General features: G+C 40.6%; 1 protein-coding gene across 6 annotated transcripts in view; it reads right to left on the reverse strand.

Annotated features, from left to right (window-relative positions):
- The window catches only part of RGL1 (ral guanine nucleotide dissociation stimulator like 1), a 291692-nt gene that overhangs the window by 37116 nt on the left and 237807 nt on the right, over window positions 1–16769 (reverse strand). For all 6 annotated transcript variants that reach the window (XM_016933982.4, XM_016933977.4, XM_016933978.4 and 3 more), the window contains 4 exons: window positions 10661–10845; window positions 7547–7671; window positions 6519–6734; window positions 2798–2901 (listed from right to left, as the gene is read on the reverse strand). In XM_016933982.4, coding sequence (XP_016789471.1) covers window positions 2798–2901; window positions 6519–6734; window positions 7547–7671; window positions 10661–10845 — 630 coding nt within the window. The remainder of the gene's footprint in view (window positions 1–2797; window positions 2902–6518; window positions 6735–7546; window positions 7672–10660; window positions 10846–16769) is intronic.

The raw sequence follows: 16769 nt of genomic DNA on the forward strand, positions 1-16769 counted from the left end.
ATATGCAAAGCATCTGCTCTGCCCCTCTCCCTTTCCAGGACACTACATCTCTGTGAGCCTCATGGTTTTCTCTACACACCCTCCAGGGTTAATGAGTGCATGATTCTGAAGACAAAGAATTAATAGGGGCAATATCACTATATATGCAACATTTTCATTATTATGAAAAAAACCATTATTAAGAGCCTGTTTTATAGTGAGTGTAATATTACTCTAAATAATAAAGAAAACCATTAAGCTATTCATATTTGGAGAAAATAATTTCAAAATTAATTATATGTGGCCCTAAATGAAGAGAAATAAATAGGTATTCCCTTTGTCTACTTAAAGCGACAAATGTCAAGGATTATAGGGAAAGTGATAACCAAATAAGATAACTTTTTTCTTACAATAGCAGCTTTATTGAGATATAATCCACATATCATTGAAGTATACAGTCCAATGCTTTTTAGTATATTCACAGAGTTGTGTAGTCATCCCCATCATCAACTTTAGAATATTTTATCACCCCAAAAAGCAGCCCTCTACCCTTTAGCTATCACCCTGGGACCCTACCGTCCTCCCAGTCCCAGCCCTAGGTAACCACTGATCTACATTCCGTGTCCATAGATTTGCTGATTCTGGACATTTCATATACAAGTCCAAGTATATGATACGTAGCTGTTGTGGCTGGCTTTTTAAATTTAGCATGTTTTCAAGGTTCCTTCATGTTACACCATGTATCAGTACTACACTCCTTTTATGCCTGCAAAATATTCCACTGTATAGATGCACCACGTCCAAATAAGTTATCTTAATCCTGTTCCTTGAATTTAACAATGGAGAACATGTAAAGCTGATATAGAAGTGTGTTCTCTAAGGAACTGTGACACTTCTGTAGTGTCCTTGCTAAAACACATACAAACCAACTAAGAAACAAACCAGAAACATATGTTACACAGAATGCAGCTTAGAGGGTTTTTCCTTTGTCTTTAGAAAATAGTTTTAAAAGCCAGCTAGAATAAATCTTTTCATATGGCAGCCAAGGAGACTAAGATACAAGTCCATTAATTTATTTTGCTCATGTTTTAGTCTCAAACTTGCTGTGGAAGAAATCTTAGGCTGGTTACGTGACTTTCCTTAGTGTTCTTTTTTCAACCATCAAAGAAAGGATTACCTTTCGTGGCAATCAGACAAGGTTGCAATCAATTGAGTAAGGCTACATTTTAACACTTGACTGTCCCTTTGTTTTTGATACTATACTACAGTTGAGTGGGGAGTGGTGGTAAGGGAAAGAAGAGGTGAAGTGGAGGTGTGAAGGGTGGGGACACTGCATGCTTCTGATTTTCCCATCGCATTTCACCAGGGCCTATCAAGTAATGATTTTATATGACCCCATCGTTCTTAAGGAGAAATGTGCAGAGGAAAATCTGCACCAACTAATCTCTCTTTAATACACACAATCACCTTGATTATTCAAAATAGAGAAGAAAGAACCTAAAAAAAGAATAATAATCAAGAAAATTGCATTGGTCTTTGAAAAGCCTGCTAGTTCTTCTACTGATAAATATTGATGTCATAAACAAAGCACGAGCTTTGGAGTGCAAGTAGCTGTGGCTTCTACAGCTCTGTAACATGAGGCATTATAAACATCCACTTTATTTTTTTCTTTTTACCCATCAAAGAATCACCTAATAAATAATTTGGCTTACACCAAGTAGACTATCCCCTGAACGAGAATATGAGCTTATCAGCAAGCTTGAGGATTCTGGCACTCATTTTTCAGCATAAATTTATGAAACTCTGGTTTACCAGCTTGGGGCTCTTGCAAATTCAAACAATGCCAGTCTCTTAGGGCTTGATCAACTCTGAGTAAAATTATGAAACTGAGGACCCAGACCTTCCATTCTGCCCCACTACGGCAGCCTGGCTGGGAAGCCAGCTGGCATCCCTCTCCTCCTAACTGAAACTGACTATACCACATGTGGTATAGACCATACAGAATTTATACATTCTTCCCTGATATAGCCTAACTTCCTGACTAGTTCAAACCTGGGCAAACTTGTTGAACGTAGCTGGCCTAGTTGTACTCATGACACAATCCCCAGCCTCTAAATCTGTAGTGACAGAGAATCAGAACTGCCCCCTCCCTCACCTTTCCTTCCTTTGCACAAAGTTCTTTGATCTACAGTGAAGTTCCGGAAATGGAAGCGATGGCAGTAGTGCAAAAATCAGGAAACCAAGTTGTTAATTATTCCAACGGTTGCACCAAGAAATATGAAGAAAAACAGCATAGGATGTGGCCAGTTAATAATTTCAGGTACTTAGGAAAGAACATTTAAAGGTTTCTAATGCCAATAAGATAGTTTTTAAAATGCTGAAACTAAAAGGACAACTAAATAGTTTCCTACTGAACATCAAGAACTAATATCCTATCTGCACACATTACCCCTTGAGTCCTAAAATAGCTCAGGGCTTTGTAGTGAGGCTGAAAAATAACCAGAAGTAATGGCAAATTGCTGTAACTTCATCACTCCACAACCTTATCCCTCAAAATCCAGATAATAAGCACATCCTTCAAATCATCCCCAAAGCCAATAATCTTGGCTTTGGTATACTTAGAATGAGTTTGATTTCTGCAGGAGCCCTGCCTCAAAAGTCATTAATGATTATGTGTAAGATGCACCCTGCCTGAAACACACAGAGGATTTCAAATATGTTTCTCTAGTTATGCGATACAAGCTTTGAAGGTGAGGACTCATCACAACCACTAATTATCCCGGCCAAAGAAAAGCAGAGCAAACACTTGGGAACTTACCTTGGGACGGCAGCCCAAGTCTTTTTTAACCGATAGATGGAATTAGACTGCAGTGCCGAAACGATGGCCCTCAAGGAGGAAAAATTCTTCAGGAGTCTACATTCCTGCATGGGGAGTGATTAAAACATAAAAGGCATTTAACTATCAATATTACAGTGACTTGGTGGTTTCCTGTTTTAGAGGTATCACAGCTGCTATGAATTCTTACCACAAAATAGGCAGCTGTATAAATAGTGAACATCAAAAAGTGGCTCCTTCCTCCCACCCCAGTCATCGAAACACTTTATAGATTTTGGCACAGTATGCTTGTTTTTCTCCCGTCAATATATTTTTTTGTGTTGTTGTTACAGTTTTATAGTTTCCAGCTTTCCTAGTAAAAACACTAATGGAGGTAAGTCTACAGAGCTATGCTAGAAAGAGCAACTTTCTTCTGCTGAAAGCACACAGATGTCCTAAAAATATGCACTTTAGATCTTCTTTAGATCCCAAAATGAGCTGGGCAGCAGCCACTTTGAGGTCAGATGGTATTGAACATCTCATCACCAACCCTTGTCCACAGAGGTGTATATAATTTGGCAATAAAAATTCACCACAAGTTGAACTTTGGCTTTTATGCTCTTAGCCAAGGGGGGATATTTTTATACGCATTCATTTGGTTTCAAATTGGCTTGTCCTGCAACCATAAACATTCAAAAACACCTTGGTATTTCAATGCTTCCAAAATAACTCGGCCTTTTAAAATAAAATTCATTTTGGCAATGTTTTAAAACAAAATAGAAAGAGAACAGGAAACATTCTGGATGCCATTTTCTGGGTAAGGAGAGAGGCTCCCTATTTAAACTTAAGCTACCATAAGGAGCCTGTAGCATCAGCAGTTAGTGACCTTGGAGTCAAAGTCCTGTGAGTGAATAGCAGGGACAGCAAAACAGACAGGGAGAAAGTCCCATTCTTGGCTGGCATGGGGAAGGTAGCAACGTGAGGAGACTGGACCAGGCCTTATGTCAAAGGAGATGCTTCATATACAGGCACATGACAGCGTACTAGGCCCAGTGTTTACAAGCGAGTACACCATGTGAGCACGTATTTGGTTTTGTGTAGAGTATCTCAGGTAAGAAGTCCCAGAGTGATTGGGCATAAATGTAAATCACTTCGAGAATCACTTCACAAAGAAATGTTAATCCTGAATACGAAGGAAAAACAGCACTCTAATTTAGCATGCCAAAATCTGGACACTGAAAACTATGCCAAACAAACCCTCAAACGTTTTCTTTAGAGTAAATGCCAAAGTACTTAATAAAAGTCATGTCCACCCTTTTTAAATGCCTCAATTTCCTCCCCTTATTTGGAAAGATATAAAGAGAAAGAGAGAAGGAGAGAGAAAGAGAGAAACAAAGAAAGAGAAGGAGGGAGGGAGGGAGGAAAGAAGGAAGGAAGGGAGGGAGGGAGGGACAGGAAGGAGGGGAAGGAGGGAGGGAGGGAGGAAAAGAGGGAGGGAGGGAGGGGAAGAGAGAGAGAACAAGATAAATGTTCTGAATTGCAATCTGGAAACTAAGCCTATGGGAGCATGGTTCAACAAAGGTTCACAAAAGTTATATTCTAAAAATCAGGAAACTTGCAATAAAAAAAGGAACTCAGGAACAGATACATCATGCAAATTGAAATAAACACATGGAACACATTATTCAAAAAGAGGCTTAAACTAAGGGTTTAAAGGAGTACAAAAGGCATCTGGTCCCATTTCTAGAAAAAGAGGCATCTTCCAGGAGATGTGATGCAAAAGTAAAAACATACCATTAAGGGCAGTCCAAGAAAATATAGTCATATTAGGTCAGAAAAATTTTCTTTTTCAAATATCCTTTCAATAGAAATTGACTACGATGAATGCAGGAAAGGTAAAATAAATCTTGGTAGCAAACCACTGGTGAGCCTCATTATTTTATTACATTTCCCTACACAATTGTAAAAGATACAACATACTCAGTATTAGGAAGTGATATCACCAAAAAAAAAGTAAGAGCCCTTGGCTTTACTAGCACATGATATGGGATTTGAAATACACTTCAAATGATTCAACTTGCATTTCTTATTACTACATAAATGCACAATTTACATTCAATTTGGACCAAAAGTCATCGCTTGAGCCCCACTATGTCACATACACAGATGCTATATTGTCACTATAGCCAAAGTAGTTGAATGAATTAGGGGTAGACAGTCTGCTTTTGAGACATGCTGTGACACTTATGGCAAAAAAAAAAAAATTCCTTATCATTCTAAAAAAACAGAGAACTTCTACACTATATCTCACTCACAACTTCTTTTGTATCTCTTACTTGCTGAGCAATAAGCTCGATTTAGAATAGGAGAAATAGAAGTTGTTTATGCAACTTACACTCTTTGTTTCTTGCTGACTTTCATAATACACTAAGAAGTCTGTAATAACAGACCACCTGAAGACTCAAGGCAAATTATCTGGCACAATTGTGTCTCTCTGCTCTTTAATCAAAGACAACAAAAGAGAATGTAACATTATGCCCTATCAATAGGGGCTCAAGGAAAAATATATTTAAGGGGACATAAAGCAAAATGTGTTTTGGTTGAGAGTTTACCCATAGAGCCCAGAACACAAATTAATATGATATTTTCATATTAATAATTTTTCAAAATCATTATTTTGCTGATGTAATTTCTTTTGCCTAGAAAAAAAAAACCTCTCTAATCTTCAAATACCAAAAATCCTATCTGTTACTCAAAGTTAATTTCAAATGTCAATTCATCCATGAAACCTTCCTTGATCATCCCATCAGAAATGATTTCTCTCTCCCCCACTTTTACAGTGCTTATCTCCCATGGCCCTACTCCTCTACTGTCTCAGGCTGAGATAATTCCAGTATATCTTAGCTTCCTTGTTTGAGTACGGGTTCCTGCAAACAAATAATTATGCTCTATCCTAGTATGTCCCCTAAGTACAGAATATTGTGGTTTACACACATTAGGAGTTCACAAAATATTTGGTGGCCCACTGACTGCACACTGTTGCCATTTTCTCAGTCATGAGATAAGATGCTGAGAAGGGGAGGTCCTATGGTATGTAAGCAGTTCATCCAAGAGACTAGACTCCAACACTCAGAAGAATGTGAGTCAGGCCTAGGAACAGACTCCTCCCCTCCAACTTCAGATTAATATGAGATATGACCTCAGATTAATATGAGATCTCTGTAAGTGTCTCAGTCCTTTAGAAAAGAGATTCAGGACTCTGAAGAAGTACCAGCTCTTCAAAACTGCAGAAGATGTAATGCCTCCAGGTACTGGGAGGGGGCATAGGTAATCACTCTGGGTTGAAGGGCAGTCTGTTTTGACATGCAGACCATACATTTATATTTACTGAACATGGTGCTGAAACCAACACTCAGTCTTGTCGTGAATACAAAGGGGAAAGCAGACAGAATGTCTCACTCTGGAGAGGTAGCAGTGTGAGAGCCCATAACTGGGAAGAAGTGAGCAGGGGTCCAATTTTTTAAAAAAGAGGAAAATAAATAAGCTGCCAAGTTTAGAAAGGCAACTTTTTTCTTACTCTGGAAGAACAACAAAAACCCAGTGGGCTCTCATATATGGTCTTTTGACTGCCTTTTCAACCAAACAGCTAAACCATTTAAACGAAGTGATGGAGCAGTCTCTTGCATCTACCAAACACAAAGAATATTTTATAAAAGACAATTACATGAGCGATGTTGATCCACTTCTCAATGATTTTGGCTCTCTGCTGAGTTTTGAGTTCTTTGCCCCCCAGGATGGTGCTGACAACACATTTGGTGAGGGTATTAAACTGAGAGATGGTGGCACGGATCGTAGGAGCCAAATGTTTGTTTTCCTTCTTATCCCTTCGAGACCAAATGCAGCCCAGGCAGTGGTGAGGCACTACTTTCTTGAAGAGTTGCTGGAACAAAAGAGGAACTGACTTTAAGGACAACACAGACATTTCATATGGCAAAGCATGTCATCTGGGTCATTTGTAAATTGGTATTTTTGTGAATGGCCAGATAATCCTTTTCTACTTGATTTGTCTCATGGTGTCCATTTCAACAGACAAAAGTAAATAATTAATATACTTATCGATAATGTTCACTAGAAGGAAAATCTCCACCCTGTTCCACACTGCCTTGTTAAAAGTGATAAAGCAGAAGAGCTAAAGCCACCACGATAACTCCTCACAGTCCTCTTGTATTTACCATCTAACACCGACCTATGAAATCTGACTGACATACTCAAATATGTCCAGCTCACAAAAATATTCAAACTTCAAAAGTACAGAAAGCACACGTGGAAATGAGGGGCCAGATACAATCACATGTGGATTCTGTGAATTTATTTTATTCTAACTTATACTTTGATCCCTTTACAATCCTCCAAATAAACAGTTCAGATCTTGAAATATTTATGAGTGTAAAGGGAGAAAAATACCCACAGAACAAGGCAGATTTTGTTTCACAGGGATTCGAATTCTTATTTCCCTCTGTGTCTTGAGCTCCAAAAGCACCTTCTCCTAGAGTTGCAAGAAGAGCTCAGGCCTGAATTATTCAGATGATTGATTCAAGACACATCTTAACTCTGTATCTGCAGGCGCAGCCTGTCTCAAGGATTCAAGAAGACTTAAAATCACATTATCCCACTGCTGTCACCGGGGCACCAGTGCCATCACTCCCCTATGTTTTAAGTGAAAGTACATCTGATCACAAAGAGAAGACATACTGCATCCATGTAGGTCAGCTGCTCTGCCACGAGATCTTCTGAGAAGCACGTGAATTCTGCTGACCCTCCACCCTCCAGTTCCTCTTCCTCTTCCAGGCTGAAGGAGATCGTGTTGGGAAGCCCATCTGTTCACATATGGAAAAGATTAGTAATTTGGCGCCAGTGTATATAATCTTGCTTATAGAGTCATCAGACTTGTTTACTCCTTGTTTAGGAAGAAGAGGGCCAATCCTCCAGAACAGCCACAGGGAGACAACCACAAGCACAATGCATCTGAGAACAATGGAGATCTTCCCATCTCTGCTTGTTCTTAGATTCTCTATTAAGATCAGAGCCCTCATGCTCTCACTCTGACAAATCACTGGCTCCTAGGCCAAGGACAGAGCCAGGATAGACAAAATCTAGAGAGAGCCCTTTGTCTAGGGCTCTTTCAAACTTTTTGATCAGATCAGCTCCAGGACTAATCCAACTAACTCCTAAACCCCAACCATGCAATATTTGGTTGCTGGGCGACTTATAACCAGAAGCCTGGAAGGACTCGCCATGAAGGCAGGTATGACTTTGGGCAATAAAATGAGCCATTTTGGTGTTAGAAATGCTGACGAAGCCCTCAAAATTCTCAAAATGTTCAGAGTCACTTTCAACTTCCACCCAAAGCTAAGAATGCATGAAGCAGAACAGTCTTCAACTAAATTCACCTGAACCTATCACAGCCAAGATCATCAATTAGCAAATTACATAGGGCACAGCATGAAGAAGAGAAAATCAGTACCCAGGATTCCGAATAAAAAGCAGAAGAGCCCACACCTGGAATAGGACCTCCAGTCTCCATTTTGAAAGACTGGAATTTGATGAAGGTTTTCTGACTTAAATCCCCAGCCTTCCTTTCCTGGAACCTTTCCCCAGTGCTCGGGTTGTTTCCCAACCTCAGCCCCTTCACACTCCTCACACTCCTTCCTGTCAAACCTGTTCTCAAGGAAAGAAAACTCTAGTTACATTCAGTTATATCTTAGCAGAAATGTAAATCGGCATGTTACTACTCCCCCAGAATGCTTATATTTTGAGCCTTTTCTTTCTTTCTTTGTAGAATTAAAGACTATTGGGCATCTTGGATTAAGTCACAGTGGCTTTCTTTCATTTTCCAGGGAAAAGGAGCTTCCGAGAGTGGACCCTACACCACTTCCCCTTTAGGGCAGCATGTGGTTATCTGCCTACACTGGTGGTAGGTATGTGATTTGAGGATTGCCCCTTTACCCTGGACTTGAAGTTCCAGATGCCAATGGGGTTGGGTTATGACTGAAAAACGTAGAAGGGGATCACTGCCTATCCCCGGAGTCTGCGACACAAACAGGTACAAGCTAAAGGAAGCTAAAACCCCATGACATGGAGGATGTTAAGCAATCTAATTTCATCATTCTTCCTCCATACAACTCTGGCACTGTTTAATTTAGTGGAGTAATTAGAAACTTGGGATCCCAAATAAAGGTTCAGAAAGGGCCTCTCCCTCGTCTTATCAACAAATACATAAATATATCCCATTTGCCCTGCAATGCAGAGCCTAACCCACTTCAGTCAAGGAGCAGGGTATGTGCTAAGGCTTGATCTTTCCATTCATTCATTCAGCAAACACAGCAGCCCAATGTGTGTCTATAATGTTGCTGTGCATGAAGATTACATGATCCTTTCTCTCTGGGGCATAGTCCATGCCTTCACTGTTTTCTGCTTTTGATTCTCCTCCAGAGATAAGTAACAACATGAAGCACAATTTTACTTTTTAAAAACATATAGGAGAGCTTGCTTCTTCCGCAGGAGTAAAATTGGGTAAAACAAGCACATGGGAACTGAGGCAATCTCCCTCTCCCCTGCCTCAGCCTGCCAAATGAGCTCTGCCTTGCAGTCCCTGTGTTGGAAACAATGAATGACTGGTCCCACCGGTTCCCCAATTAGGCTCAGAGCCAGGGGCAGCCCCAGTGGGGAGAGCTGGGCTCCAACACAGCGTTTCCCACTCCAGCACAAAGCCAGGCATGGAGGCCCTGAAGGGAGCTGAGGTCCGCAGCTGGAGGAGTGCCCCTGGTATTCAAACATTCCTGGCAGATGAAGTCATCTGAGATATAGAGTATTTGGCAGTCAGCTTCCAATGATGCAATTGCATTTCCCTCTCTCTGGGACCCCCATCCATAAGAAATTCAGCAGGTATTGTTTGGAATTTAGGTCTATTTTCTTTGGAGCTGATGCAGCTTTCCTTATTGGTGCTGAGGAACATTTCCTTTCCCTTACTGATGAAGTCAGGCATCCCTTCAGGGTAATGCCTGTCAGAAGCTCCAAGTGGGTCAGCCACCATGGAAACTGTCACCCAGCACCCCAGTGAGAGGATACAACATCACACTGGAAGCCTGTCCCAGCCTCTTTCTGACTTTCTTCAAAGCCTAATAGTTCCAAGCACCTCATGACCTGCAGTGGTGGCCTTTCCTTTGTCCTTGCAAATAGGAAGTCAATTCTTCAAATAGGGAAAAACATCTGCAGAAACTTCCTTTGATGAGGCCCTTAGAGATGCTAAATGATGACAATCTGCACTGGCAGGGGACCCGTTACAGTGATGCTTTTCCATACTGAAGGACAAACACCTTTTCCAAGCTTTTGGGAGGGCAGGATCAGAACTAGACTTCATTCCTTGACTGCTAGACGGGAGTGGTTGTGATGGAAGGATAGAAGGAGCCATTAAACAGGTAATAAAATGCAAATTCAGGTTCAGCATGGTACATGTTGATAAGGGAAGATTAAAGTTCATCAAGGAGACCCTCTTCTTGGTAACAGAAGAAACCCCAGGAAATTACTTAATTTTTCTGAGCTGGAGTTTCCACAGTTTCCTCATCCATAAAATGAGGGAGCCAGATTAGGTAGTCTTGAAAATACCCTTCTCTGTCTAAAATTCTAGGCTCTCTAATTAGTACTTCAGTAATCTTGAGAATTTTATACTCAAGCCAATCCTCCAGCAGCATGTTGTTTTGAGGGTACCAAGGTTTCCTATTAGCCAGCACAGGGAGAACCTTTCTCCAGCATGGAGGCTGGAGAATCAGAATCTAGCCTTTTCCCTGGGAACAAACAAGTACTCACTGTCAGTTTCCACTTCTTGCTTCTGAAACTGCTCAAGAAGATTTTGTGCTCTTCTTTCTGGGTCAGAGCCCGGCATCATCCGCGTGAGATAATCCAGCAGTTTCTGTAAGCAAGGGAAGTGAGGGGGCTCTCGGAAGTCTTCTGCACACTGGTCAAGCCAGGCCCTTAGTATGGAAGCGATTGCACTGAGAAAGAGAAATGGAGAGTCACTGTACCCAACTGGCTGTGGGGAGGCAAAGCAATCCCTGGACACCAGGGTGGACCCCAGGGGCACCCCTGGAAACTTGGGTGGGTGGTCAACAGATCATTCATCCAAAAGTTCCTAGAAACATCAATGGATTTAAATCACTTGAAAACAAACTAAACTTTATTGTTTTAAGTGGAGTGCTGCCGTGAAACTGATAAGGTTTTTTGTTGTTGTTGTTTGTTTGTTTTAAGGAGGCTAAACTTTGGAAAAACCCATACAGGGCAGAAAAATTGATGTGTAGAAGGTTTAGTGAGTCCTAAAGAAACTTCAAAGCAATCTGTACACAATAAGATTATGCTCAAATTAAATCCCACAAAATCTGCCACCTAATATGTTAGGAAATAACTGACTGCCGGTAGGCCAGAAATCCATCTGATGAAAGGAAGTGCCTGAGTATGGAAAGATAAATGCATAAATTCAAGTTGACAAGGATCACCAGGGCTTCAGCATGAACACTGAAAATGTCCTCATAAAATTATCCTTTTGTTTCTCAAATTACAATGAGAGGAATATGCTTCAAGTAGCAGAAACAGTAGGTAGAGAAGTTATGTCTTTAAAAGATAAAGAACAAAAACTTGATAAGCAAAGGTGATTTCTTCTGATGGCTCTGTGGGTCACAGAGTCCACCTAGGGGAAGACAAGGTTCCAGGGCACAAAAAGAGACAGGGTCATTTGTATGTGCACAGCTCCCTCCAGTATGTTAGTAATAACACAGCATGTTGTCTTTAGGTTGGGGCACCCACTCACTGAAGGCTAGAGACAAATAGCTGAAGGATAAAAAGGATAAAATGTTTTGCATGCTATTATTCTATGCTTCATCTTCAAAGAAGACTTTACCAACACTCCTGACTCAATCACATGCCACAGACAAGGAGAACAGAACAGAACACTCTGCCTGCCTAGCAACCAGTTACCCCATACAGTCCAGGAATAGTCACTGCTGAAGGCTGGAGAAGATGACAGGGACTATACATTAATCCATGCATCTTTTATTGACAGAGACACAACACCTCATCTTAACTAAACACTTTACCAAAAATTTTCAGCCAAAAAGAATTTTTTAGCACATTTTAAAATTATCATTATCACCTAATTATACTTCAAACAAATTGTTTTTTTAGTTAACAAACTATAACTGGACTAAGTTATTACCCACATATGTGAAACTGAAGGCTGGGCTTTCACAGGTGTGTCTAACTTTCTTCACATCTTGATTTCACACCAAGAAGCTGGACTATCATCAAAGCATAAGTATGACTAAAGCCAATTTAATGCTTAACTTTTGGAATTGAAGTACAAACAGAAAGAAAATAAATGTGTTACTGTTTTCATTATGGTGTAGATCATTGTTTCACTAATGTGGAACGTTAAAGCATTTGGAACTATAATATTCAATTATCTGCATCTAAAGTAGATACATGAAACCATCAAATGAAAGTCATAGAAATAATTCAATACTCCAAATATTTAGTCCAGATTAAATGAAATGATAAACAATAATTTCACTTTCTTCCAGAAAGCCAGAAATTAATTGAAAACCTGATATTTGCATTTACATCAGCTTGACTTCTACAGAAAAAGAGTTTTGCACCTTTAAAAAGAGGGATGAATTAATCTAATTAACACCACTATACTTGCTTAATGTTTCTTAATATTTCAGTGAAAAGATACTCTTATGATGACACTGATGGAAAAACAGATATGGAGAGGTGATAATTCATATCATATACTCAAGTCAAAAACAGTAGCAGCCTAACAACAAGACAGTGTTTCACTGAAAAGAACACCCAGACGGAAACACAAAATTACAGGTAAGAGTCAGTGATGCTAATATATTATTCACTTCTTAAATGCCTGTGATCCTTAATTATTATGATAAAACTCATTATTTATTGCAAAAAAGTAAGTCTTACAAAGGTACATAAACTAAAAAAGCAAAATACCTACTCTCTCCCTTCATCCTAATCCCATTCCCAGGACCTTTTGTTAACTGTTAGAATATATCCTTCTAGGCTTTTCTGTGGATATGTATACATATTTAAATATACATAATATGTGCCAGGTGTGGTGGCTCACGCCTGTAATCCCAGCACTTTGGGAGGCTGAGACAGGATTATTGCTTGAGCCCAGGAGTTCGAGACCAGCTAGGGCAATGTGGCGAAACCCCATCTCTACAAAAAATACAGAAAATTAGCCAGGTGTGGTGGTACACACCTGTAGTCCCAGCTGTTCAGGAGGCTGAGGTGGGTGGATTGATTGTACCCAAGAGATAGAGGCTGCAGTGAGCTGTGATCACACCACTGCACTCCAGCCTGGGTAACAGAGCGAGACCCTATCTCCAAAAAAAAAGATAGATAGATAACAGATAGATAGATAGATAGATAGATAGATAGATAGATAGATAGATAGAAAATCAACATGGGCTTTTTTACTGAGCAGTATATTACAGATACTTCATCATTACCTCTAGATCTATCTTATTGTTTCTCATGATGTGGACACACCATAATTAAGTATTCTTCTACTGGAAGGCAGGTATTTTAAGTTATTTTCAGGTTGTCACAACTACAAAATATGTGCATCCTTGCCTCCATCTCTGCATGCTCGTGTGGGTATTTCTGATGGGCACACAGCACTTACCTCTATGGAGAGCTGCAGCCTCAGAAGAACTAGGAGAGTTCTAAAGAGGAGCCTTCGTCCACATTAGACTTGCCCTTAGGTGGACGTTTTGTGTTCCTCAATCTGATGTTTTTAATGAGCTCTGGCGATCTATACATTTTTTTACTCTTTGTGACAGTGACCTTCCTGTAGCTTAGCCTAAGAAGGCTTTGAAAGTTCACCACAAACTCAGATACTCAATCAGCCAGAAAAAAGCATTTTCACACAAAAGAGGAATGAAGGGGGAGGAGGACGAAGAAACAGAGAGAGGGAAAGACATACACAAACAGCACAATAGAACACGAGGCAGAGCCCTGCCCTCCTCATCGGCAGAGCGTTTCTCAGCACACCAGGCAGGGAAGCTTTCTGGAAAGGCCTGGACACCTGCCCAAGGCTCACAGTAGCTTTGTGTGTGCCAGTCCTGGGAAGAAACTTTCCGTTCTTGATAGATTTAGAAGCAGATACAAATGCGAAACTTTTAAGATTTCAAAAAAGAAAGCAACATCGCAAAATAATGATGAAAAGAAAAACAGGATTACTGGCCAATGGCTTTTCGGTCTTACCCAGCCTGGCTCCAGTCCTAAGATCTAACTTATATATTAACCAGAACAGAGTGGGGCGATGTAAAGAATCTTACAGCTGAAGGGAAATTCTAGTTTGAAGTCACAAATTTACAGGTCTGGTATGTCTGTTAGACTACAGAAGCCACTTGGTTCTGTACACAGACCAAGACAGGACGCTTGGAGACCTGGAGAAGGAAAACTCTATCTTTCATCCTGGCTGTCCCACCGGGGAGCTAAGGAAGCCTGGATAGGTCAGTTAACTCCACTGACCCCCCTCTCTGGGGAAGAGATATAATAACACCTTCTTCATCTACCTGACACTGATCAGTTGTGATTTCAAATGATATAATGTCAATAAGGACATTTTGAGATACCTGGAGAGAAACATAATTATCAACAGTCTTACAACTACTTGCCAGAAGTCATAGAAGGAAGGGATTGAAAAGGTAAAATGGCTCAGCGAAAATCCATCAGCACTCACAGGAATTGACTCAAAGAATCTGCCACCTCTCACAAGAAGAATGACACAGAATACAAGCCATGCTATGACATGTGTCACTTCAGGCCTGCTGGAAGAAGATGGCTGCTGTGAACACACACACAAGACACACACACACATACGTGCCCACATACATATACCTTGAGGTATCCTCTCTAGGACAAATCAAAGACATCAAACTGTAGTATTAACTGCAAGAGATGATTCTTGAATAACTTGTAAAGGCAGAAGTAATTCCTGAAGCCAAACTGGATGATTACAATTGTGACATAACCTAAATTCAGTCTGGAGAAAAGCCAGTATGTGACTTCCTTTTCCAAAGTAATCTTTGGTGGCTCACAGAACAAAACTCCTCGGTCCTAAGGGCAAGTATGCCGGGTAGGTGGCCAAGGCCAGGGGCCCAAAACTGATAGCAGAGGAGACAACCAAAATTGAGTTTTCTACCTCAGGCATTCTTGGCAACATACAAAACTTTGTAGTGTGTGATTCTTTTCCAACCGACTGCAATCGTCTATAGGGGAAGGAAGACATGCTCAGATGTCACTGTTTGAAACATACTAAAGCAGCTTCTAGGATTTTTGCTTCTAAGAAATTCATTCACCAATTAAACTAATACTTGTTGAGTGCCCTTTATTTCCCAGAGTCACAAAAACAATTTATGCGATGAGCATCACAATACAGTAAGTCCAGGGTCCCAGGGAAGCACTGAACTTCAGAGGGAGCTGACCTGGTCAAGGCTTTAGGGAGGGTCTCCCTGAGGAAATGATGTGAAAGCTGAGATCTTGAGGGTTAGGAGTCAGTGGGATGAGGACTCTGGGGCAGCAATGAGGCAGAGGTTCTGCGGTGAAAGAGCCAAACACTTGTAGAGGACTTAAAGAACTGTTAAACTAAAAAATATAAAGAGTTGGGGGAAAAGAGCATGATGAAATCTGCTATACTGATTTTTTTTTTTTTTTTTTTTTTTTTGAGACAGAGCTGTCACCCAGGCTGGAGTGCAGTGGCGCAATCTCGGCTCACTGCAATCTTCGCCTCCCAGGTTCAAGCGATTCTCCTGCCTCAACCTCCCGAGTAGCTGGGATTACAGGCACGTGCCACCATGCCTGGCTAATTTTTTTTTTCTTTTTAGTAGAGACCAGGTTTCACCATGTTGGCCAGGCTGGTTTCAAACTCCTGACCTCAGGTGATCCACCTGCCTTGGCCTCCCAAAGTGCTGGGATTACAGGCGTGAGCCACCGCAGCTGGCCACTCATTGATTTCTCAGCCAACCAAAAATCACACCTAATAACACCTGGTTAGAAGACATTAGACAGATGCACCTTGGCTGAGAGATAAAAGAAAATGGTTCAGAACTTCTAGCCACCCCACGGATCTTCAGGCACGCAATGCAGAGAGGGCTGAGGCAAGCATTTAGGCAGCGATTATGCGCAAATCACAGATTTTTTAATGAATGCAGATTTTAGGTAAACGTATTAAATCATATTAACATTCCATAGGCAGTAAAATACTCTATAATTGGTCAAACGTTTAATACAAATTTTTTCAGGTATGAAGTCACCTCTCCCATGATGTGTAACTTCTGAGCCAAGAAATAGGATTACCATGACAAAAAGAATAACACTATCCATCTAGAGTTCTTTTCTCTCCCCAGCAATCTATTTGAAATAATAATTTTTTGTACTTAATCATCAGCAGAAAATAAGACATGGAACCATTTATCAAAAGCAGCAAAATGTTTTTCTATTTTAATACATTCTCTGAGAACTGGATCTTGTCTTCGCTGCAGATAATGAAAAGGTAAGAAGATTTACACAGACGGTGGGCCTTTCAAGCAATGAAGTAACTTCTGCCAAGCTCTGAGGGCAGGATCTAATACACTTTGTCCTTCAAGAACTGAAGCCTAAGTCAACCTTGACCCTGACTCTGGGCCGGACCCTCCACCTTGTTCTCCTAATCATAGAACAGCTTTGCTCTGTTTCAGGGAAGGTTGCCAGATAGAAGCTGCCTCTGAGACCTCCAGCTAGATGATTTTCCTGATGAGAAGGAACAAAGAAAGATACAAAGCTTTCCTCTTTGTTTTTTTCCTGGAAAGGATGAAAATATTATTATCTGGACTTGTCAAGGTTGTCCTGCGTTGCTTTTTTA

Source organism: Pan troglodytes, chromosome 1 (assembly GCF_028858775.2).
Source record: "Pan troglodytes isolate AG18354 chromosome 1, NHGRI_mPanTro3-v2.0_pri, whole genome shotgun sequence".
In the NCBI taxonomy this organism is placed as follows: domain Eukaryota; kingdom Metazoa; phylum Chordata; class Mammalia; order Primates; family Hominidae; genus Pan; species Pan troglodytes.